Source organism: Melopsittacus undulatus, chromosome 6 (assembly GCF_012275295.1).
Source record: "Melopsittacus undulatus isolate bMelUnd1 chromosome 6, bMelUnd1.mat.Z, whole genome shotgun sequence".
NCBI classification, from domain to species: domain Eukaryota; kingdom Metazoa; phylum Chordata; class Aves; order Psittaciformes; family Psittaculidae; genus Melopsittacus; species Melopsittacus undulatus.
The window spans coordinates 46,420,378-46,443,854 of NC_047532.1; the positions used below are offsets into that span (position 1 = coordinate 46,420,378).

The 23,477-nt window shown below is 44.9% G+C and overlaps 1 protein-coding gene across 1 annotated transcript; it reads right to left on the reverse strand.

Moving 5' to 3' along the window:
- Positions 1-1,061: 1,061 nt before the first annotated feature.
- EIF2B5 (eukaryotic translation initiation factor 2B subunit epsilon) lies at positions 1,062-20,811 on the reverse strand. Its single transcript, XM_005142286.3, has 16 exons — positions 20,616-20,811; positions 19,114-19,238; positions 18,205-18,390; positions 17,931-18,108; positions 16,892-16,972; positions 16,078-16,155; positions 15,685-15,997; positions 14,930-15,075; positions 14,485-14,623; positions 13,288-13,389; positions 12,565-12,672; positions 11,611-11,701; positions 10,723-10,846; positions 5,541-5,666; positions 3,912-4,022; positions 1,062-2,829 (listed from the first exon to the last, which is right to left on the reverse strand). The coding sequence occupies exons 1-16, from the start codon at positions 20,766-20,768 to the stop codon at positions 2,764-2,766; spliced, it is 2,127 nt and encodes a 708-aa protein (XP_005142343.1). The 5' UTR covers positions 20,769-20,811; the 3' UTR covers positions 1,062-2,763.
- Between the last annotated feature and the right edge of the window lie 2,666 nt (positions 20,812-23,477).

Consider the following 23,477-nt stretch of genomic DNA (forward strand, 5'->3'; position numbering starts at 1 on the left):
TCCATCCATCCATCCATCCTCTTCAGATGGGAAGTCAGACACTTGACTACTATGGCCTCAGAAAATATAATACTTTATACTTACCTTGCTCAAAAAAAGTGAGTTGCACAATCAAGGTTGCTCTCAAAGGCATTTCAAGCCAAACATAAATCTTGATTGAAAGCAACAGAAAGCATGAAGTCCACCCTATACTTAAGCAATACAATTTATGCTCCTTTAAAAAGTCGACACTTACCTGCCCATAAGGATGCTGCACCACACCAGAATTCCATCTTGGAGAATATTAAAGAGTCCTACTTTGTCTCCTTTTTGTTACTCTATTCTAGAAAAGTAGCAAAACCACACCCCGTCCCACCAAGGCCTGAAGGGTAAGGATATCTGTCCGCAGAACATTATCCCCTGGATAAAAAAGCAGCTCACACCATGAAGTTGGCTACTATGGAGCAAAGGAGGGAATGTGGAAAAAACAAAAGTGGAATTGTTATTTGGCGCAAAGAATTAAGAGCCTCTGGCAAAATCCAGACATTTACAGAACTACCTGAGTAACACATTTTTAAGCTATCTGTACACTGTAGAAGTAAAAAAAAAAAAAATTGTCCAAGGGGATTTTAAAATGACCAGGTCTTGCAGCTGGTTTGTAAATCACTTTACCACATGCCCTGTAGCTGCCCTTTCCCCTCTCTGCCCCAACATGTGGATAGCACAACAACAGTACCTAACAGCCAACATTCCCACTGATGCTCATCATGGTAAAGGATAACAGGTTTCATAGGATTTTAAGTTCATCTTTGCAACATAATCCTGCACAGAACCGAACCTCACTCATTCTAGGATTCTATGTTTAGAAGTTTTAACAAAGTGTTCTCTCCTTGTAAACTGAGCTCACGAGTGATCACTGAACACTTAAACCAATGCAGTGGTGGGCTGATGCCTCATCTGCCTATTTCATGCTTAAAATCTCCTGAGAAAAAAGTAGTGATGAGTCATTTTGCTTACCACTTAAGCTCAGGCACATGCCACAGCTGGAGACAATTCAAAGTCAAACAAAGCAAACAAGCCAGTAACACCAGGATAGTTTTTATTTGCTCCCTGAATTAAATATTGGCAGATACAGAAAATTCAGATACCAACTATTTCCCCAACATTTACAAGACTGAGTTTGCAATGTCAGAAAACAATCACATTTATGCACAATCCTGGCAACTAATAGTGTGAGTGCACAAGATCGTCCTGCTTGACCATCAGTTTTTAAGAGGCAGTATCCCTGGTCTCCAGCATCCAATGCCGTCCCCTCACTGACAATTGTGGCACCACAGAACGGCCAAGTAAATATCCTGAGTGGGCAGCTCCAGTGCATTTTCCCCTGCAAAGGATTTATTCCATGCTCCTCCTGAAGGGGCAGAGGCAAGGTCAGCACATCCAACAAATAACCCATCTGTGAGCACAAGCCAGTTCTCACTGTGGCTTTCCCCCACCCACCTCTGTTCTTGGAGAGCAGGGAAGAACAGCATAGTGACACTTCGAAGAAGCTGTTCTTACAGGCCTTATTGCTGCCACACATTGTCTGTGCTGGCAACAAAGTGCCAGAGGCACACTTGTTCCCTGCTGCATGCTGAGTTGCTCTGGTGCTGCAGAACTCTGCAGTGGGTTTGCAGCACTTTCCCTGCTGTCTGAGGGAAGTTTTCAAATAAATAGAAGGACATGAAGTAAGCAACTGAATAAACATGATTGTATAACTGAAATCATGTGGAAACACGAAGCACATGCTGTTGAAGGAAATACCATTTGCTTCTTTTCACACAGGAGCAGAATTTAGCAACTTGCATCCTCCTCAAAGCAGCTGGTGCAGTCACTGCCCCAGAGCAGAACACATGTGTAGCTGGTGCAGCAGGATGAGCCAGGCATCTCTGCTCCCTTTTTATTAAAAGAAAAACACTTTCCTAAGACATGTCTGCTAAGCTGGGGACACACAGAAGACAGATCATGTCTATGATCTGGTGATCCATACAGCATTTCACTGACCAGTGCACAGCCACTGTTACCAAACCTCTGCAGGGGAACTGAGCACATACTATCCCATTCTGCAGAAGGGAGAAACACAGTTCTACAAGCTCTACTGTGCAGCCCTGTGATAAATTCTAGCATGGCAAGATTTTCCCTTCTGGAAAGATCACAGAAGTGCCTTTCAGGCTGCAAAATGCCTTGGGCATCCTCAGACAACTGCATCTTCTCCTGGCACAGGAACTCCTGAATCCCTGTCCTGCACTCCAGATCCTAATCCACATGCTCCTACTCACCAACCTTGCCAGTGTCTCTTCAGCAGGAGTTCTCTTAGCTCCAGAAGCAACAATGACTCCAGACAGCTTAGCTGTATGACCATTCTTCCACAGCCCCAACAGTTATAGATTTATAAGGGCATTGTATGCATTTGCGTCTATTTGCTCCCTTTATATTAGTAACAAGGACCTCCCAAAGGATAGTTTATAGTATATCATAACCAGACTCCAAAGGGATTCTAGGTATTACCACCTTCTGCTTTTCCCTATGGTTTTTATTCTGGGTTGCAACCATCCAACATAAGGTGCCACTGGGCAAGTGAAGGAGGGAAGTGGCAAAGTTGGGAACACACAATTAAAGATGGGATTGTCAGTCTCTTCGATGTCAGGCCCCACATCTACACACCGTGCACTGGCATTGATCTTGCCCTGCCCACTTGGCCCAGAAAGGCAGTGAGAGTGCCTCTTCTCATGCTAAGCCACCATGTCAGTCTTGGTCGCCATCAGACGACTCTTCTTCCGCCTCCTCCAGCCACTGGATAAACTTCTGGAGCTGCAGAGACAATGAAATGGAATTGGGTGACAAGTGACACCAAACAGATGCTGGGGAGCACTCAACAACTACACCATGTCAGTGAGCACCAGTACCACACACAAAAAAGAGAATGTTCCTAGGAGACATGGAAATAGAGGCAGACTGAGGGAGAGAGAGACAAAAGTTTAGACAAAAACCAACTGAGATGCCATGGACAAACCCTGACTTGATTAGATTCCTGAGAGAGATTTCGCCAGTCAGACAATCCCCACAACAAAAAGGCAAAAATTTGAGAGTTTTCAGAACTTGAGCAAGAAGAGATGACAGCTTAAATGAGACATGCTTGGAAAACTGCTGGGAAAAACCTACTCCCTGAGAAACGGCTGTAAAGAAGGCAGCTCAGTTTACCTTTTAACTGAGCTCGAATAAGCAGCTGAAAGCACTGCTGACCTATACTAAGAGCTGACTTTGCAAAGGTTTTAAACAAAGTTGGAGTTCTTCAGAGATGGCTTTTTTCCTCTGCTCCTCTTCCAGATCCAGGGAGGAGGACTGGGACAGGGCTCAGCCAAACTGCAGCACAAAGTTCTGCCTGATGGAGTGGGGAAGTTTATACACTCCTTGCAACACAAGCCAAATGAAAACACTCAGTATAGCAAATGCTTAGAAATACATGTGAAGGGACTGGTGAGCCAGGAATGAAAGCTTCAAAAGAATTGTATGGGGCCAGCACACATGGCACTGGCCTAATGCCCATTTCAAATGGGTGTTGGCTTCCACAAGCGATGCTGCTGCTTCAGAAAGTGCTGGCCTCGTGCTACAGAGACCCCACTAAAAACAATCTCCTCTTCCTCCTAACTCCATTCCTCATTCAAACAGGATGATTATGGCAGAAGGCATAGAAATGTCTGTTCTGAAAAACAAAGTTGTGTTGCTTAGTGTTTAATGCACTGGTGCATTAGTGTCCTACCATGTATTGGCAGCTGCTCCACAGAAGGTGACAGTGGCACTAAACTCCACTTAAAGTTTCTTTTAGCAGCTGTTGCCTCCCCCTCTCTCCCCCTTCTCTGAATCCTGCCTCTTTAAACACTTTTGGGACTTACCCGCTGGTTTTTACGAAGCTGCTTTCCCTTGTCAGATGTGTCCCGCATGGAGAACCAATTGAGAATTACATCTTCTTCCAGAATTTCCAGCTGGTAAAATGTCATCAACACCTGCATCAATGAGGAAAGAGAAACAGGGCTCTCCATAAACTCTTCTGGGGCTAGATCATGTCCAAGTACAATGTTAGCACATAACCTGTGTCTCCCACCTCTATCTTCAACAGAAAGCACTCAGTCTGCTTAATTTTGCTTTTATTGTTAAACATAACTGTGCTTCTCCTACCAAGCCTTATCTTCCTGACAGTTAGATGCTGTGACACATCACAAGTGTTCAAGTTCAAGCCTCATTGGCTTCAGCTCTATGGATATAGAGTATGATTGAGAGCTGTGGGCAATAAACGGCCACAGAGGATGTCAGTTCAAGATGTAACTTAAGCTCTCTTTTAAACGAACCAAAACCCATGCCCAAAGCAGATCTAACAAGCAACTCTTAAGGAGGCCTACATATGCATAACAGTGACATGTGCAGAGAAGAGCATCAAGGTCTCCAGCCCTGCCCCAAGCTCACTCCTGCCAGTTCTCTTAGAAGTGCCTTATGGCAGATGTCAAAGCAATTGGTCATTCATCAGATCAAACTCCTGCCCAGCACAGCAAGGCTAAGACACAATCATGCTTTCTCAGGGTGCCTTTGTGCTGGGGCAGAGCAGGCACTTTGCAGTTGGTCTCCTTGTGGCACAGCACTGACAAAGCTGGCTGCCAATGCTAAATATAAAGTGTCACTTCAATTCCCAGCCTCCAGGGAAACCCAGGCTCCTAGAACAATGGACACATGCCAAACAATTGCTGTAATTCAAGGACATTTTGGCTCACCAAACTGAAGGCTTTTGGCTACAGTCCTAAATGGTTTGCCATAAACCGGAAGCACTGGTAGCAGAAGTTAGGATTACTCTTTCTTAAGGAACCAAGAGTTAAGCAGGCTCTAAGAGAGCTCTTCCAAAAGAGACAGGGGCTTCCTGAGTCACTGCTGTGGTCCAAGTCAAATGCACTCAGTGTGATAGGGCAGAAAACACAGGGATACAAACATTTGTGAAGGGGGGTGAGGAGGAATGTACTGAAAACCCTCAGAAGCAGGGAGATAAGTAATAAGCCACATCAGCTCCCCTTTATTCCCAGTTTCATAACTAGATCAGCCTGAAAAAGAAATCCCAGCTTTATTCCCAGCTTTGCTCATTTTGCACTCTAAAGAAGGATAAGACATTTGGCAGTTAGATTCCAGGGACCATGAAGAGACAAATGAAATAAAGTTGTTCCTAAAGCGGGCCTCTGCCCTCACCTCTTCCAGTGTCACACAACAGGGGCATCTAGGTTAGAAGCTACAAAATAACAGCTCCCTTCAGGCTGCATGCTGGTAATTAATACTCACACTCAGCTGTGCTCCCTCAGAAGCACAGGCAAACATGGAACTTTTTTTATTTAAAGCAATTGTTATAGATAGATTTTCTATACACCCTCTCCACTGAGACCCCAAAATTCTCTCCTCTAAAGCAGACACACCGACTATGCAGCCACCATGAATTTCACTGCGAATCTAGCAAAACCAGATCCTTGGAGCTGGGAGCCGATACTTACTTTAGCTATTGATGTACAGAGACTGTCATGTTCCAGGAAGAATTCCTCAATGGCAAATAAGGCAGTCAAGTGATCCGATGCCCGCTTTATGTAGTTCTTAAACAATGGGGTCCAGTTCTTCAACAGCTGCAGGGGAAAAACACAGAAAAGTTCCTGAGCTACGAGATGGATGTGCAGTCAGCCCTGTTTCTCAGCTGTGTTGCAGTAAGAAACTGACCTAGGGAAGCATTTTAAGAAACCATTTAGCTCACCACTTCATGTATTTGCCCCACTCAGTCCATAAAACAGATGCTGTCTAACATGTGCAGACAGGACCTAGTTTTATTAAGAAGCTCTGAGGATAGCAGCATTCCAGTATCAGAAGGGGGCCTACAAGAGGAACTCTTCATTAGGGACTGTAATGATAGGACAAGGGGTAATGGGTTCAAACTTAAACAGGGGAAATTTAGATTGAATATAAGGAAGAAATTCTTCACTGTGAGGGTGGTAAGGCACTGGAATGGGTTGCCCAAAGAAGTTGCGAATGCTCCATCCCTGGCAGTGTTCAAGGCCAGGTTGGACAGAGGTGACACAGAATCATAGAATAGTTAGGGTTAGAAAGGATCTTAAGACCATCTAGTTCCAACCCCCCTGCCATGGTTTAGTGTGTGGTGTCACTGCCCATGGCAGGGGGTTTGAACTAGATGATCTTAAGATCCTTTCCACCCCTAACTATTCTATGATTCTATATCCATTAGCTTTCTTGGTTTTGCTTCTCTGGATGGAATACCTGATAATGACAATAAATGTGTTAATGGAGCCTGGTACTTAAACAAAATCACTTTATAGCAGATCAATAAGGAGAGGTACATAGGTGCTACTCAAACCTTTCCCCCACAGAGCAGCTGACATTTCAGTGGAACTTTCCTTCAAAGCAGATGAGCAAATAAGAAAAAAGAAAAAGACAGTGCCAGGATAATTACCAGCTGAGTAGAAGTGGATAGTGCAAACCAGTCACCCCTAAAACAGGAACACAGTGGAGCAGCCCCTAAGTGCAAGTCACACACTTATTGTACGCCTACAGCCTTGTTTGGATCCTGGAGTCTGCTGCAGGGAACGCGTGGGAAGGATGAAGGGCCAGAAGCTGTTACACTACTAGCTGATCGCAGTTCTCTCCTCTACGGCTTTTTATCAAGTCTTTAGTTTAATGATTTTGGTGCTGCCTCATCAAACAGTATTCCTGTCTGAGTCCCCCCCAGCTCTTTCACTTGTTATACATATCTGGAAAGCAAGCAGCAGGGAAAGCTCTACAAATCAGCACAGACTTGCCTGAATCTGGGATAGGAGGTAATAGTTAGACCCCTGTCCATAATAACTTTAAAAGGTATCAGAACTAGGATACAAAAATTCCTCATTGGCCACATCATGATCAGACCATCCTACATAAACAGTGTAGGAAGTTAAATCAGAGTTCCGTATCTTTTTTAATTATTAATTCAACAGCAAGCATTCCTGCAACTACATCCCTGGCATGCCCATAACACATACACTGTTTTGCTGTGCCTTCAACAGTGGCTCCTTACAGAACACATTTGGTCTGTTTTGAAGGGAAACAGGTAACTGAAGAAGCTCAGAGTCACCTACATCCAGGTTAATCAGTGTTATTCTGCCCAAGACAACTGTTAACAGGCAGTATCCTTATCAGAGGGATTGCTCCAGAACACACAGTGGAGCTAGAACCCAGGCTAGTGTGGACTACCAAAAGCAGCCTGTATTAGGAAGTAATGCTCAACTACTCCATAGTACTACACTCCATCACCTCTTCAGACACATTTGCTATGCAACCATGCTGGAATCTGCATGCCTCAAGAAGAAACAAAGAAGGGGATTAGTACAAACAAACTGATCTGTATAGTAGTTCATCAACTGGCTCAAGGAACAACAGAAAGAGCACAGAATGATCCTAATAGTGTCACAACAAAAAACTGACGGTTGCATGGTGTATTTCCGGAAAGTATTTTAGCCTTCAGCAAAATGCTTAATCCTAAACACTCGTCCCTCCTCTGTAACCACCTCCTGCATTTTTCATTATCCTTTGGCATTCTTCACCTCAAATGTAATAAAGCTACTAGCAAGTTAGCTCTAAGCTAAGAAATACTTTGTAATACCTTTCTGTTAAAGCCTTTAAATCATGAAGGGACACAATTCTAACAAGAAGCTATTGAGTTTGCATGACATTACAAAGGAGTAAGGCTCCCTAATGAAAACCTGAGGAGGTGCACAACACATGCTAGATGCCAGGCAGCAGTGCAGACAGTGGCCAGCTCCGCAAACTGAACTGCTACATTGCTTCCCCCAGATCCATTTAGACATCCTCACCTACATAAGTAGTTTGATGCTACTTCAGTGACAACAGAAGCAGAGCCTTCAGTTTATCAGCAGATTCAGCCATATTTGCTCAAACTACGTCTACAGTTCTAGGGGAGGTCTGGTTTTCTGTACCATCTCTGCTTTGTAACTTGTACAAGAGCTGAACAAGATGCCTGACATAACTCTATTTATCGAGCCTCCATGTTTCATCTGAAAAATACCCATGGGCATATCCTTTACCGGATACTTGTTTTCTAAAATTGCTGCAACACTTAAGAGCTTCATGCTCAGGGGCCAGCACCTCAGAGCACATACTGTGGTTTCAAGTCAAACCATACATCATAACTATGGCATTTCCACAGTTTCCCTCCTGAGCTGCCTGGGACCACTCTACCATCATTCTTACACAAGCAACATATCTTCCTTCAGCATCTCTTAAGAGTTGAGCTACAAACAGTGAGAAACATAGAACAGTTCTGTAAAATTCAGTGGGCTTCTGGTATTCATGACTCTCAGAATGCAAATATTCCCATCTTGTACAAAATAACACTTTGCCATACATAAACAGTCATATGCCAATCTGCGCCTAATACCAGTATTGACTGAGGCATTTTTACTTTCATAGCTACACACTTGAGCTGCATGCTTTCATTATACACCAACATATACCAAGTTAGTATTTGGGATTCTCAGGGTGTAAGTAAATGCTTGTAAATTAATGGAGTGTACTTTCTACTAACTACAGAATGACAAGTTGCAGAAAAGCCACTGTTTCAGGTGCTGTACAAACATGCATGTTCTGCCTGAAGAACTGGTCTCTTCTCTTTAGAGCACTGTTGGGAAATACATGAAGTTGCTGCCCAGGAAGACCATTGATATCTGTTTTATAAGCCTTTGAAGGCTGATTCACTACCTCTATTAGAGGCACATCAACTCAAATGTACTGGGTTATTGTAACAGTGACTAACATCATGGGTGCAGTTGAACATTAACAGTATATTCCACCAGACTACTGCCTTTCTGCCAGTTCTAGTACAAAAAGCTAGCACAGTTCTGCACACAGTAAAAACACCAAGACACAAAACTTTCTGATTGTTCTTTACAAAGGAGAATCTGAAAAACCGGCTGCCACAATGGTCAATGGGTTTGACAAACAATAAATCTAAGGATAATTTGTGTTTCATAAATGCATATGGCACACAATTCTCTGCTTAGAGAAATTCTATTTGACCATGACTTGGGGCATGGTCACCCTCAATATTACGTATTATTCACATTAGTGAGATTATTGAATTTTAGATTATAGCTTTGCACTAAAGGTGAGCTGATTTGCTGTCTCTGCTGTTAAATATGAGCATCAACTTTTCTTTGATGAAATATATACGGGCAAAATTACCCAGAGGTAAGCCCTTGTTCAGGTACTTCCATTGTCTTCAGCTTCTAAGGGGCTTTGGGCAATTATGCAAGTCATTATGCATTTATGCAGTATCCTTTATCCCAGACTAGAACCCCTTCTGACTGGATGCTGAAGTAAAGTTCTCCTGTCCTACTCATGCTGGATTAGAAGCCCTACCTAGAAGACAGAGATGCCTTATCCTAGCTGGAAAGCAATCAACAATAACAACAAAACCCAAAGAAAAACCACAATACCATCCTATACAGCTACCAACTCTATACAACCTGTTGTCTAGATGCACTGCTTTCCACTTAAGACTCTAAGACCTGCTCTACACATTCTCTTCAGTCCTCTTCCTTCAATTCTCTTCCCAGGACAGGACATGCTATTCAAGAAAACAGACTGAAAAATGAACAAAAGCAAGCAGAATTTCAACAGAGCAAACAGCAGAATCTCACTAAGCCATCTGATGAATAGATCAGTTCACATGGATGTTTTCTACAAAAGGCATTTCTACATGTCCAGGAGATGAATTAAGTGCCATACTTACACCTACATAATGAAGAATTAGTTTTCTACCCCTCCCCATCAATAGAAAGCACATACTTCCTCAGAGGAAGTATTATGAGGATGCCTAATGTTCCTCTTTAGCTCCATCTCCTAAAAAAATTAACTTAGTTCTTCTCAAACAAGTGTCAGACACACTCATTCTGAAAAAGCACCTCTGCAATCTTTAGTTTGCAAATCTGAATATATAAATGGGCTACAGCAAAGAGACAAAAACACTACAATGGCTTCAGCTTGGATCAACAAAACCATTAAGATAATACTGCCTGCTTTTTAAAGCAGACCCTACCCTATTTTGTCTCCCTTAAATTAGGAAATAGAAATTGCTCTCACCCAATTATACAACCCCTTCAGAGACACAACAGAATTCTGTATCTCCAAAGGCAACAATATCATGCCTTTGCATTTGGCTGGAAAAAAATTGGCACCAGTTTCAGCATGCACATTAACAAGACCTTGGAAAGGATCCCACTGGGAAAGGAGCACTCCCGCTGCTGCCCCAGGGACAGGGCTAATGATGGATTTGAGCCAGGTTCCTGGAATGCAAGCCTGTAAAGGCATCTCTGACAATCCCCCTTCTTTTATTTCTGCAAGTGATGCACTTGTAGTATCACAAACGGGAAACAAACAACCATGGGTACTGAAGAGTTCCCCACACCTACAGTCTCAAGTGAGTTCTGAGCAAGTACAATAGTTTCAGTTCACTTTTACTTCTACAGATGACAAAGAGGCTCATGAACTCAAAAGAGTTCAAGTGGCTTCAGGCTTAACCAAAAAGAATTCTCAGTCAGGAAACACCTGAGGCAGCCAGACAGACTCCTACATACTAGTAGTCAAGCCCAGAGAAAAATCAGATGGAGCAGAACTCACAGGAAGTAATGCTGAGAAATAGTTCTGGGAGTCCAGGTTTGCATCCAGCTGCTGCAGCGGGAACTCCAGTATCACTTTACTGAGCACCTGCATCATCTCCTTCAGGCCAATGTTATACGCATACCTGCAATGAAAAAGGCAAACCCCCCCCAACACTTCACACTATCTGATCTCTGCAGACCATGTCTCTTCACAGAGATACAGCAGAAAGTTTAATTTTCATCTTCCAGACTTGTTTTTTGTTTGTTTCCAAATATTCAGAAAATAAAACCATGTCAGACTGCGTCAAGCCCTGCAGAAGGCAAAAAATCCTAAAAACCTGGTATCACACTGGAACAAGCTGCTGCAGGGAAAGCAACCTCACATTTATGAGAGTGCTGTACGAATATTGTTGCACAAGAGAAGAGAAACGGGTTTGTATTTGAGAAACAGTAGGTAAAATGCACTCTGATTACGTGTTCTAGACTTTCTGCTGTAAAAACAGTGGACAAGCCACACCACAGCAGAACCCCAGCTGCAGGCAGCTGGTTGAATGTTGCAATGCACAAAGCAGAAGCTCCTGCATGAACTTACAGGCGGTCTGTGCCAAGAACTGGCTTGCTCTTTTCAGTCCACAGTTACTTAATAGCAACTCAATCTCTTATTACAGAATTCAGGCAGGAAAAAGCCTAACCACTAAGGATGCTATAGATGCAGCTGGCACTTTCCATCAACTCCTGTCAGCATTCAGTCATGATCTCTAATCTGCATTTCCCATGCTCTATACTGATGAAACTGATATTTAACAATCATATATGTGTATTCATGTGGTTTCTCCTCTTATTTCTAGATCCACAGTCAAACCCAACTGTTCAGCATAAGGGACAGCATCCCTAAGGAAATACTCACTTGAGGGAGTTGATTTCCAGGACCAGGTTGTCACAGGAAATGTTTTCTTCTTCACCCCTCTGTAATGTACCCAGAACCTCATTCTGGAAAACTAATGAAAAAAAGAACAGGCAGGTAGACATGAGAGGGAAAAGTCTTCAAACTGTTCATTACTGATGAAACTATGCCGTTAAAGGAAGCATTCTGACACAAATGTCTATTTGTTCTCTATAACCTGGCATAAACCCACATCAACTATAAACAGTTGAATATAATTCATATAGAGAAAACCTACTAGATATCTTTGATTTATCCACACAAACTACTGCAAGGCTATCTGCCTCTGCAACTTTTTAGAGCGTACTTTCTATTGCACTTTCACAATCTAGCCTTATGTATTCAGAAAAATTTCATCTTCCCCTAAAGATGTGAATTCAAACCTAACATTTATTCATTTAATTTCCTTTGGGGAGGTACTTTAATGTGAAGAGGGCTTTTATTCCCAATTTGGCTTGAGCCCCTCTCAAATCCAGAGTAACCTTAACAAAACAGAAAACCAAAACATATCTGCCAAAAGAGGCAGCTCCTACAAGGACATTTAATTCTCCAGCATGATTACAGCAATGAGCTGTTCACACAGGGCAACTCTGCTGGACCTTCACGCAATTTCTGAGTTTAGGCAATGACAGTGTCATTTAAACAGATAACTCAGGGATGGCCCAGTGACGAGGAGTGAGAAGGATGAAGGCTCTTTGTCTAGCTTCTCATCCATGCCTACCTTGGGTTAACACAGAGCAATACAGGGAAAATTAAAAAAAAAATAATAATAACGTAGAAAACGCACAAAGTGAGATCAGAAAAAAACGTATTACAGATATCCACAAGTTTTCCTATATACCTAAGAAAGCAGCACAAATCTCACTGTCATTACATTATCTGCAAGCTCATCATACTTCTTAAGAGTCCGTCTCTCACCTTTGATGTCATCTAGCTGAGGGGATGCTGCCCGACTATCCAGCTCCTCAGAGCCCATGCTCAGGTCACTGTCTGATTCGCTCTCTTCCTCTGAATGCAGAGCTGGGCCTGATGAAGGAAAGAAGATGCTGCATTCAACACTTAAAAGCTGCAGCTGTCATATGCATAATGAACTAGGTGTTTAGGGACATCATAACCAAGTCAGCAACTATCTGTCCTTGCAAGGAAGCTTTTACCTATAGCTCCACGTGATTAGATTTGCTGCAGAGGGAATACTACAGTTGCCACTAGGATAATGGGACTTTTAAGAGTATGCAGGCAGACAACAAAGCACAGGGACAGGAGCAAATGCATTCTGAGCAGGCTGCTGACTCATGATGGAGCAATGTCAGCAGATGCTGTCACTAGCAGGAAGAAAGCCAGCAGTACCCAGAACAACCAAAGCATATTCTCCTCTAAGGGAGGGTATCACACAGTGCACCACTCACTGCACAGACAGCTCTGTTTTAGTGTATAATAAAAACATCCACAGAGCACGGGAAGAGAAAGAATCTGGTCCACCATCTGCTTTCACCTCTCAACTTGCCTCCATGCACATATATCTGAAGCCAGACTGCTTCATAAAGCCCAGGTCTTACTCTAGACAAAGTTATCACTCAGCCAATTTCCCTGACACAGGTTTGTCTGTCCATCCTCAGGTGACCATACTACACTTTTCCTCACCCCATAGGCTTTGCCTCTGCTCTTCTTCGTCCTCTTCATTCTTGTCATCTGCTTTCCAGAGATAGCCTCTGCCCTCTGAGCCTACGTCCTTTTTATTGTAACCTGAAAAAGAAACAGATTAGGAAGTAGATGTACCAAATCTGCTTACAGGCAAACCTGAAATAGACTGGTATAACTTGCACATTACTGCCTGTCATGGTTTGAGCATGTTTTGAGGGTGTTTTTTGTTCAAGGTTTTTTTTTCCAGCCAGGTGGGAGGGGAGTCCGGGAGGAAGGAGAGTCAGGACACCTGACCCAGGCTAGTCAATGAGGTATTCCATACCATAGCACGTGATGCCCAGGATGCATACTGGGAAAGAGAAGGCTGGAGGGTAGAGCTGTGGAGGAAAATGGAGGAGGGAGCACATGGTGCTCGGCCGGGCAGGGTGGAGTGAGTTATGGGTCGGTGGCTGGTGGGGTGTTGTATTCTTTTCACTTGCTGTTTGCTGTATCATTATTATTTGTAGTAGTGAATGGCAGTAGGGGTTCTGTGTTATGCCTTAGCAATTAAACCGTTCTTATCTCAATCCGTGGGGGCTACATTCTTTGGATTCTCCTTCCTAACTCTCCGGGAGTTGGGGGACTTGGTTTAAACCACGACACTGCCCCTTACATATCCTTTATCAGGAAAGAGCTGGGATCCCTGCAGATGTATACGGATTTCAGCTTTTATATTCTCACTTGCCTTGACAATTGACTGACTTACTCCACCCTGCAGTAGCAACATTGAGCTGACCATGTTTAGATCCCTTGACAAATCCAGACTGGTAGAAACAGTATTTCGCAAGGACAAAGTCCTTGGACACAGTCCAGGTACAAGGACATAGATCCTGCAACCTGCCTTGAACTGAACATCCCTTCCAACTTCAGCTTTTATCTCCTACAAAGCTCCTACTCTTGGGGACAAAAAAAAAAAAGGAAAATAATTGAGTCTCTGAAGATTTTAATACCATGGTGTTAAGATACATCTCATTGTCCAACTTCAGCTGAACATCCTTGCTTGCCCTACTGAAAACACACATTGTCCAAACTGTATGCAGCACAAATCTCCAGCCTGGCACTGCTGAATCTAGAATGGGGGAGGGAAAGATTCCAAACAATCATCAAAGGCAAAGCCCTTTGCATAGCCTGACTGCATGGAGCTAGAGGTTCTCATACCTTTCAGTTTCACTTTGATTTCCTCCTTGTTAACACCAGAATCATCACTGAACTGGTCATCATCCTCTTCCTCCTCATCTGGTGGGTGCAGAGAGATCACTGTGCCCTCGGAAAGAGTGATGCCAGGACCTACTACTACCTGCAAATACATGTAACACATTTTAATGAAGAAATATGCTGATTGCCCCATCATATCTCCACCAGCAGGGACAACAGCTGCTCCAGAGAAGCTGTACACTAACAAGTATAACTGAAGACGTCAGTACTTCTAAATCACGTACCATACTACCCTAGCCAAACAAAAGGAAAAAAAAAGGCGGAAGCAGTATCTATCACCCACCTCTGCAAAAAGGCCTGTAGCAGCCCTGTATTCTGGTATGGTCTAGTGTAAGTCTAGTAACCACCAAGAAAGGTAGAAAGCAGAACAAACATGAACAGAGCTCACCTGAGAAGAGAGGACACAGTGAGGCTTTAGTTTTACTTTCTCCTTCACTTCAGCTTCATCACAGATAACAGAATGGCAGATCTCCACGTTATCTGCTATGTGTACTTTGTCCCAGAGAAAAGCTCCATCCAAAGTGACTTTATCACCTGTAATAAATCACCAGGCACAAATATAGTGAGCAAGGAGGTTGCTGCTCTCCCACACTGCTGAGTCCACTAGAAAGTATTCTACTGAAAACCAATGCCCTTAATGAGTGATGGATGTTAGATGAAAGATAAAAATTTGTCTTAGGGGCTTATTGCCACTACTTATCCAAAGCTAAGATTTGTTTGTTCTCTACAAAGACTTCAGTTTACAGTAACAACTGACATGTTGGTTTTGCCCAAATACAGCTAAATCACAAAAAAGCCCAGCCAAAACTAGGAGGACTACCAGGCAGCTCACAAAACCAGGGACAGGTACCCCTCATTTGTAGGATACTGGTGGGCAATAACAGATCAGTAAACGCTACACATTCTCTACTGCTGAAACAACTTGTCTCCATGAAGTGCCTTCCACTTTTTAGCATTGTTATGGTACTTGAGAACTTTAACCTATTTCCTCTACTGCAAAATCAACCTATTCTCCTTTCTCACCATAAGAACTTAATTGGCACCCACCTATAATCCCCTGAGACAAATGCACTTTAAAAACCAAATCTCAACAAACCGTGCCCTTTCCTGGCAAGGCTTCATGTTCCCTATTGGTGTACTCACCTATCCTACAGTTCTGCCCAATAACACTGTTTGTTATGGAGCAGTTGCTGCCAATGACTGTTCCCTGCCCAATGAGTACGTTCTCTTTCAATACGCTGCCTTGGCCCAGACTAACATCGAATCCTCGGTAAATGTTGTGTTTAGAATGGGTATAACTCTGATTCTCGTCATCAGTGAAGTTCATCTCTGGAGTCAAAGGATAAACCCAGCGCCGGATGATGTCAGAGCATACAGCTTCGTACATTAGTAAGTTGCATATATGGGCACCATACTCTTCTGTTGCTACATGCATATGGATCTGGTTCCCCAGGACCTGGGAGACAGGCAGAAGCACATCAGAAGATTCTCTAACATGAGGTAATGAGATCTGCCTGGTAACAACCCTCTCCTTACCTCCTCATTCACCAACAGACCACGCACAAAGTCATCCCGTGTCTGGTAGTCGAAATTGTCTGTGAACAGCTCAGCCACCTGTCAGGAATGAAATATAAGGAAATAATATACTTATCAGAAAACATTGCCAGGGAAGCCAGATAATTAATGGCTATCCAGTGGTTCTCAAAGAGCCAAGTTACACAGTATAGGAAAGTGATGCTCTTGCCTTGAATAAAGCTTTGATTCCTTCTGCTACGAGTGTTGACCTTCCCATCTCCTCCTCCTAATGGAGACTACAGACAGACTCTGGTTTACAGAAGGGGCAAAACACTGCATTTTCAAGCAATCTGCCCAGCCTCACTTTGCAGTTTCACTCCCAAAGGAAGGCTGCAGACCAACTTTTTCAGACGTGCAAGAGATATTAAAAAGCCTAGGCTGGAATAACCCCAAATGTTACCAGCTTGCAAGTAGTGGCACTTTTCCACAGTACAGCCATCACCTCTGCTCCACGGATGTTACTATACTCAAAGTGAATTCATGTATTTTCAAGAATAGCTTCATCCTATGCCAAATCAGCCAGTGTACTGATGCATTCACTGCCTAGTTCTGCCTGAGCTTGAGCTGTGGATGCCAGATACAGACTGTGCACTCAGACAACCTGCAGAGCAGTGCTAAATGATCACTCAGGCTCTCTGTTCAGTTACTGAGCAGAGTGAGGAATTCCGATTTCCAAACTTATTACCCTCATACCACATGCACCCCCCCTGCACACCAGCTGGACAATGAGAACAATTCAGATTGAATTTTGGACCCTCAGATGGGCAGAGCTCACCTGTGGAGAGCAGATGCTGATATGACAATCTAGCAAGTCATGGCGCACCTCAACATTCTCAATAGAGTTCTGGAACAGACTCTGAAAGAGGAAAAAAATCAGATGATCTGAGTGCCACATGCAGTACTGAACCCCAAAAGCCTTCTATAAGCCAGGGGCAGTACTGACTGAATTTGGAACTAGCTGAAGTTCTGAAGATCACAAAAATCTATACTGAGACCGTAGCTTAGCAGGCACAGCCTGGTCATACACAGAGCTGTGTGTCAGCCAGCAGAGACTGCCCTTGACCTTACATATCGCAGCATTCCAAGAAACAGCTTGTATTTCAAACAATCATTTTCCTCCAGGAGGCTCCTGGCAATATTCATAGCTTCCATATCCACTGTGGATTTTCACAGCTGTGGGTTGCTTTTCTGTTGTTGATGGTTTTTATTTGTCTTGGGTTTCTTTCTTTTTTGGTTTCCTACAGTGATTCCTGCCATATAATCACTGCCTTAGTTTTGAGCTGAAAAAAAGGTCCACCCATCTCACTGGAGAAAGTGCCTCCACAGACATCTACAGAGCATTTATTGTATGATTAAGGGAACAGTAGAGGCAGAAGTAAGAGGAGGTACTACCCCTTGCACATGCTGCTGTTCAACTGCCTGTATCAGGTTCAGTGCTGCTTCAAAATGGTTTGTGTATGATAACAGTATAAGCATCCCAATTTGGGAACCCCTGCAAAAGCACAAATCGGTCTCCTCCCTTGTTTCACATAGAGAAAAGGAATGCTATAAATGCAAGAACTGAACTGTAAGAAATATATCTGCCCCATCTTCAAACTCTGAAATGAGCCCCAACTATGTGTCCCGCACAATTTCATCAAGCCTCAAATAATGGTTAAAAGAAAAAAAAAAGCCAGTTTACCAAAAGTTACTTCCTACCACCTGCTCCTCCAAAAGAAGCAGCAAGCACAGTTCCCCAGCCCTCACTCAAGTAGGACCTCCTCCTTGGAGTAGGCTACCACAGCCCTTTTCCACCCATTCAGTTTCAGACATACCATAGGAAAGCGGAATCGTTTAAGCCCCTGGGTTCTCTGGTAGTGAAGGACACGGTTTGTCGCACTGTCCATAGCAATAATAATGTCATCCTCTTTGCACCTGGCATGGTGACCAGGTGAAGACTCCTTGAATATCATCGTCATCACAGAAATGTTCTTTTCCATCTTACGACGCAACCTAAAACAGAAGGGTGGAACTTTAAAATCACTCTTCAGAATGTTATAGCCCAGAGCCTCAGTAGAACAGACAAGCATACACTCTTTCTACACCTACTTGTGCTCTTCCAGGGCTTTGGATATATTGAAATTGGACACCACATCTCCAGTGACGAGAATGAAGTCAGAACGAACAAGGGATTTGGCATCAACATCTCGCAGCACATCACCAAGGGAACGGTACAGGTCAGAAGTGACAAAGCGCACTGTGTTGGGAGAGGTGTGGCGGCACCACTTGGATTTTCTGGAAGAGGAAAAACACATTAGGGAAGTGTAAAAAGGATATTCCTGTAGATAACACACTAGGATACAGTACCTCAGTGCATATGACACCTGTAAGTGAAGGCAAGGAGAATCCTATTACAATGACCCCACTATTGATAGGCTTGGATATGCTCATTTGCACACAGCAGGTAACTGAAGAGAGTTAGACCTCGAGACTGTAGCTTATGAAAACTCGGAAACCCAACTCCACTTTGAGCTACATTTTGACAAAGGCTAAGGAAAAGGTACACACAACCCAAACTTTTTTTTTCTTGGAAAGCAGTACCTCAGGCAGGGAAAAGATCACATGCTGCAGGTTTCTCTTTAGTTTGCAAACCTGCAGCACACAGACACAAAGGTGTTGAGAGAGCTGTTTCCATATGCTGCATGGCATACCAAGACAGGGCATAACACAAAGGGTGATACTCTGATTTAAACGGCTTCCCATAGGAAACCCCCGCTTTTAGACAAGAAAAGTTAAATGCCAATATAAATGCAGTCCCAAATCACTCAACCCTTCTAATACAATGCACAAACACACTAATTCACAAGAGGAATGGTCTTATTTGAGGTATGCTAGGAGACAGCTGGTGAAAAGGAATCTTTTGCACAGTTTTCATCAGAAGAACCAGCGAGACCTTCGAGTCTTGTTGGAGAACAGAAAAATCCTTTCTATATGAAGTTAAAAAGAAGAGATTCTTACTGTAAATGCTCTTTTATCTCAGCTGATTTCCAACAGCAGAAAACAAAGGTTTCTTCCACTCCAGTTGCTGTTAGGAACTCCAAGGTATAGTCAATCATGGCCACATTTGCCATAGGTAAAAGTGCCTAAAATAAACCAAAACAAAACCAAAGACATAGAAAACTGAACAAACACTCTTATACCTCAACATCAGCACTACTGGGGGGGAGAAGAAATAAATCCCAGAGTGCTGATTCCCTGACTCAGGCTTTAACTGCTTCAAGAAAAACCTGCCAGACATGAATGCAGAAGCCACAGGTACATGAGTATCCAAAATTAAAAAACAGGAAAAAAAAATCCAACCTACAATGAAGTGAGTTTTCTCTTGATTGGAGATTCAAGCCACACTTTTAAACTCAGTTACTGATTCACAGCTGAGTGATCTCATACTATTCTTTAATTCATTTTCGGCGCTGTTGTGTTTCAAGCCTGAGCTCGCGTGTATAATTATGACTACCACGAACATTAAATCAGTAAACAAGGTAAGACACTTGTTCAGACCTAAGTGCTCCAGAAGTGCTGTTTCTTTTAACATACATAACATAACATTCTGATCTGGATAATTAAAGTGCTTTCTCCGTATTTTTTCCTGGCCATATTCTTTTACCCATTACTGTTTGCAAGGATAGGGATTTTGTTTCTTTCCCCTGTCCAAATAAGCCTGTCCAAATCCACTGCCACTCCTGCATCTGCAACAGATGAAAAGCAAATGGCAGTTTGCCCTGCTATATGGAAAAGCAAACAGCACCAATGCTGCAATTAGATGCTCACTGCCTCTTCAGCAGGGAATATAGACTCTCACAAGTGAGAAGAACTGGCCAAAGGCTTCCACAGCATAGGGAAAGGCAGGAAAAAGTGCGCAATGGGGACAGCCCCGGGCAGATGCTGGCACCCAGGAGCACTCCAGAACCTACCAAGAGCGGCTAGAGGTACCTCACCTTCTCCCAACCCAGCACAAGCCTCTCACAGCAGGTAACTCCACAACCGTGAGCTTGACCATGACCACCAGCCAGCATTCTTTTTATTGGAACCCAGAATGGTTTAGGTTGGGAAGGACCTTAAAGCTCACCGAGTTCCAAATCCCCTGCCATGGGCAGGGACACCTTCCGCTAGACCAGGTTGCTCAAAGCCCTGTCCAACCTGGCCTTGAACACTGTCAGGGACGGGGCAGCCATGGCTTCTAGGGGCAACCTGTGCCAATGTCTCATCGCCCTCAAATGGAAGAATTTCTTTCTCATGTCTAATCTAAATCTCCCCTCTTTCAGTTTAAAGCCATTTCCCCTTCTCCTATCCCCACATGCCTTTATAAAAAGCCCCATCCCGGATTTCTTGTAGGCCCCTTTGAGGTACTGGAAGCTCCTCCAAGTCTCCCGGAGCTTTCTGTTCTCTCGGGTAGACCGGGACAGGCGGCCCCAAGGTACCCGGCCCAGAGTAGGCAGCGGCAGGCAGGGGGGATTTCTCACCCGCGGCCGGTCTTTGGAGATGGGGAAGAAGCGGCGGTTGAAGCTGTCGGCGACCAACACTGCCTGAAGCGGCGGCGGTGGCTCCTCCTGCGGATCGGGCCCGCGGGACCCGCCGGTGCCAGCCCCACGCCTCGCTGCGCCGCGGGCCGCCATCTCCTCACGCTGCCTCAGCTCCCACCTTCCGCTTCCGGGGCTACGCCGGAAGCGCCGACGGGAGCTCGGCGGGGACAGAAGAGCGTGGTGCAGCGGCGTGTGTTCGCCTTGCTCGTGCGGCCCGGGGTACGATGGAGCCCGGCCCCACGGAGCAGGGGAGGACCTGCTGGGGCTTCGCTGCGTTGCGTGAGGCAGCCTAGCAGAGCGCGGGGCCCGGGCATGGCTCCAGGAGCTCCTCGGTGCCTCCCTGCCATCTCAGCTCGTGTCAGTACTGGCGTGGAGATTCGCCATTGCCAAGTGGAGCCAGCCGCTGACCGCCATGCCTGTGCCTCAGGAGCGGCGGTTTTATCCCCGTGTCCCGAGGAGGCAGAGGGTGGAGGGCAAAGCAGCTCTCCCTGCCATGACAGGGCACGGCCGGATCCCAGCTGAGGCGAGGGCCTGAATTTCCGGCATTGCCCAGAGGAGCTCCGGGTGTATGTAGTACTTCGGTGCAATCCCGGCCGTTTCCAGTTTTGGAAGCAGTTACGTTTTCTTGATACGTTTCCTAGCCCTGATGTGGTTTTGTGCTGCGTTTCCAGATGTCCAGCTGCTGTTCCTGCAAAGGGCAGCCTTGCTGTGAACCAGCCCTTCAGTACTCACACCTTCTGTCAAGGAGTCATCCCCTAAAGCCACAGCCCCCGAGGGACTTCTCAGAGACCCTTCCAGTGAGGAGGGGAGGAAAGAAGATGTTTTCTGGGGTGAGGATGGCATTTGTCCTCCCCCCAGCTTAGTGAAGTGACTCCTGCTTGGGTGCTGCAGGTGGTGATGTCTCTACACAGACGCTGTCAGCTTGGTGGATCCTGGTCTCCCCAGCCACCCCTGCCTCAGCCCAGGCTCTGCCCTCAAGTAGGTCTGGGTGTCCCTCCTGATGTGCTTCAGTATTGGCCTGGCCCTCAGAAGCAGATTGACATAAAAACCTTGCCCTCTACTGAATCCCTCCTCTCCCTGCTGCCAGTCACAGTGCTGCAGTCCCTCTCTTACCTGGCACAGCTCACACAGCACTGCTGCCTGCTCATTTTTCATCAAGAGAAAACTCTGTGATAGCCTCTGCATTCAAATCTGGAAAACAGGCTGAGAGACTTCCCCAGGTTGCTCCTAAGTGACTGGTAGCAGGAGGGTTATGGAGAGCCCCAGGCCCGGTGGCTGGAGGGCCCTTACCAGCACTGGGGGCTGCAGGACCTGGTGCTCGCTGCCATGCTCCATCTTTATGCTTCTGCCCCTCTCCTCATGGACAAGCATTCACAGCCCCTGCTTTGTCACCTCACCACCCTCTCTTTGATTCTTGTTCCTTGCTCCCCATAACTTGACCCCCTCTCATCTGTAGCAACTCTGCACCTACCCACTGGCTGACCAAGTAACCACTGGCTGATTCAAGTAACTCATACACAGTTCAACTGCAGTCTGAGAAAGAAACACAGGGCACTTGCACCCTGCCTCTGAGTCAGGGTCCTTCCCCAGGATGAAAAATGGTATGCACTTACCAACCAAAGGCACATAGTATGGCATTTCCATCCTCGTGACGGAGGAAGTTAAGGGAGGCACTATTCAATCACAGACCTACAGTACTGTCCTAGCATCATGGGCAGCCTGTACAGCCCCTGTGGAAGTGCTGAGGGGTATTTGATGGGGGGGAGAAGGGTATAATTTGCAACATGTAGCATTCCTTTCCACTATTTGAATTGCAGGTTCAGGACTGACACAGTAGAGAACAAAGTTTCCTCTGTCTCCTGAAGGACTCTGCAGCACCAGGTATTCCCTGAAATTTCCCTTGCCAGTTAAAATGTTCAGGCATTAGTTATGTGCTGCCATCTGCACCAATAGCTTGTGCCTGAGCCCTTGCTGTGCTGTACCTCACAGCTGAGTTGCTTGACCTTAGCTAGTGGTTTGGAATAAAGCAGCAAGGTTGGACACAGTGAGAAAATAGAAATGAGCTGCCCTAAGAAAAGAAATCATCCTCATCCTTTTCAAAAATAGGTATCCACATACCCTTGGGAATATTGTTGCCTTGGCAAAGAAGTTAACCCCAGAACAAAAGCTCCCAGATGGTTTCAACCCAGGGGTCACAGATTGAGGAATGATCCGAGAGGTGGATTTGTCATTGCCTGAAGGCAGGACAGCATCTTCCTTCCTGCCTACATAGCACTGAGTGCATAAACAGCATCAGAAATCAGGTCTGATCCAGCGTGCACAGCCACTGCCCATGTCAAGACCAACCGTGGCACACAGCTCAACAGGAGAATCAGCAGATTATCTGCCTAATTACATCCTGTTCTCTCCAAATGAAGTGAGTTTCCAAAATGTTGCCCTGGTAAATTGGCAAGAGCAGGGGAAGACAAATCAAGGTAATTGATAATGAACTGAACTCAAAATAAGCCTGATAAATATTCCTTGGGCTTCAGACACACACTTCTCTTTGGCTGCACAGGGAGCATCTACTGCAGGCGAGTAGCATCCAGGCCACACATTTTTTGAAAGCAATATAATTGCAGGGGAGCTTTTAAAATTTGTATCAGCTCAAGAATATTGAAATGAGGCTGGACTGGGTTAGACTGGAGGTGCATTAATCCCGCTATCCCACAGTGGCCGAACAGGGGAGTGGGAAGACCAATACACTGTGGCTTTACCTTACTCCCTCGTCCTTGGATATCCCTGGACAGAGAATCACGTAGC

Excerpts from the sequence above, each read along its gene's own strand:
- EIF2B5 (XM_005142286.3), bottom strand. The coding sequence starts at position 20,768 with ATGGCGGCCCGCGGCGCAGCGAGGCGTGGGGCTGGCACCGGCGGGTCC. Across the intron at positions 18,109-18,204 it reads AAAGCCCTGGAAGAGCACAA|GTTGCGTCGTAAGATGGAAA; the intron begins GTAGGTGTAGAA and ends CTTCTGTTTTAG. Across the intron at positions 16,156-16,891 it reads TCAGCATCTGCTCTCCACAG|GTGGCTGAGCTGTTCACAGA; the intron begins GTGAGCTCTGCC and ends CATTCCTGACAG.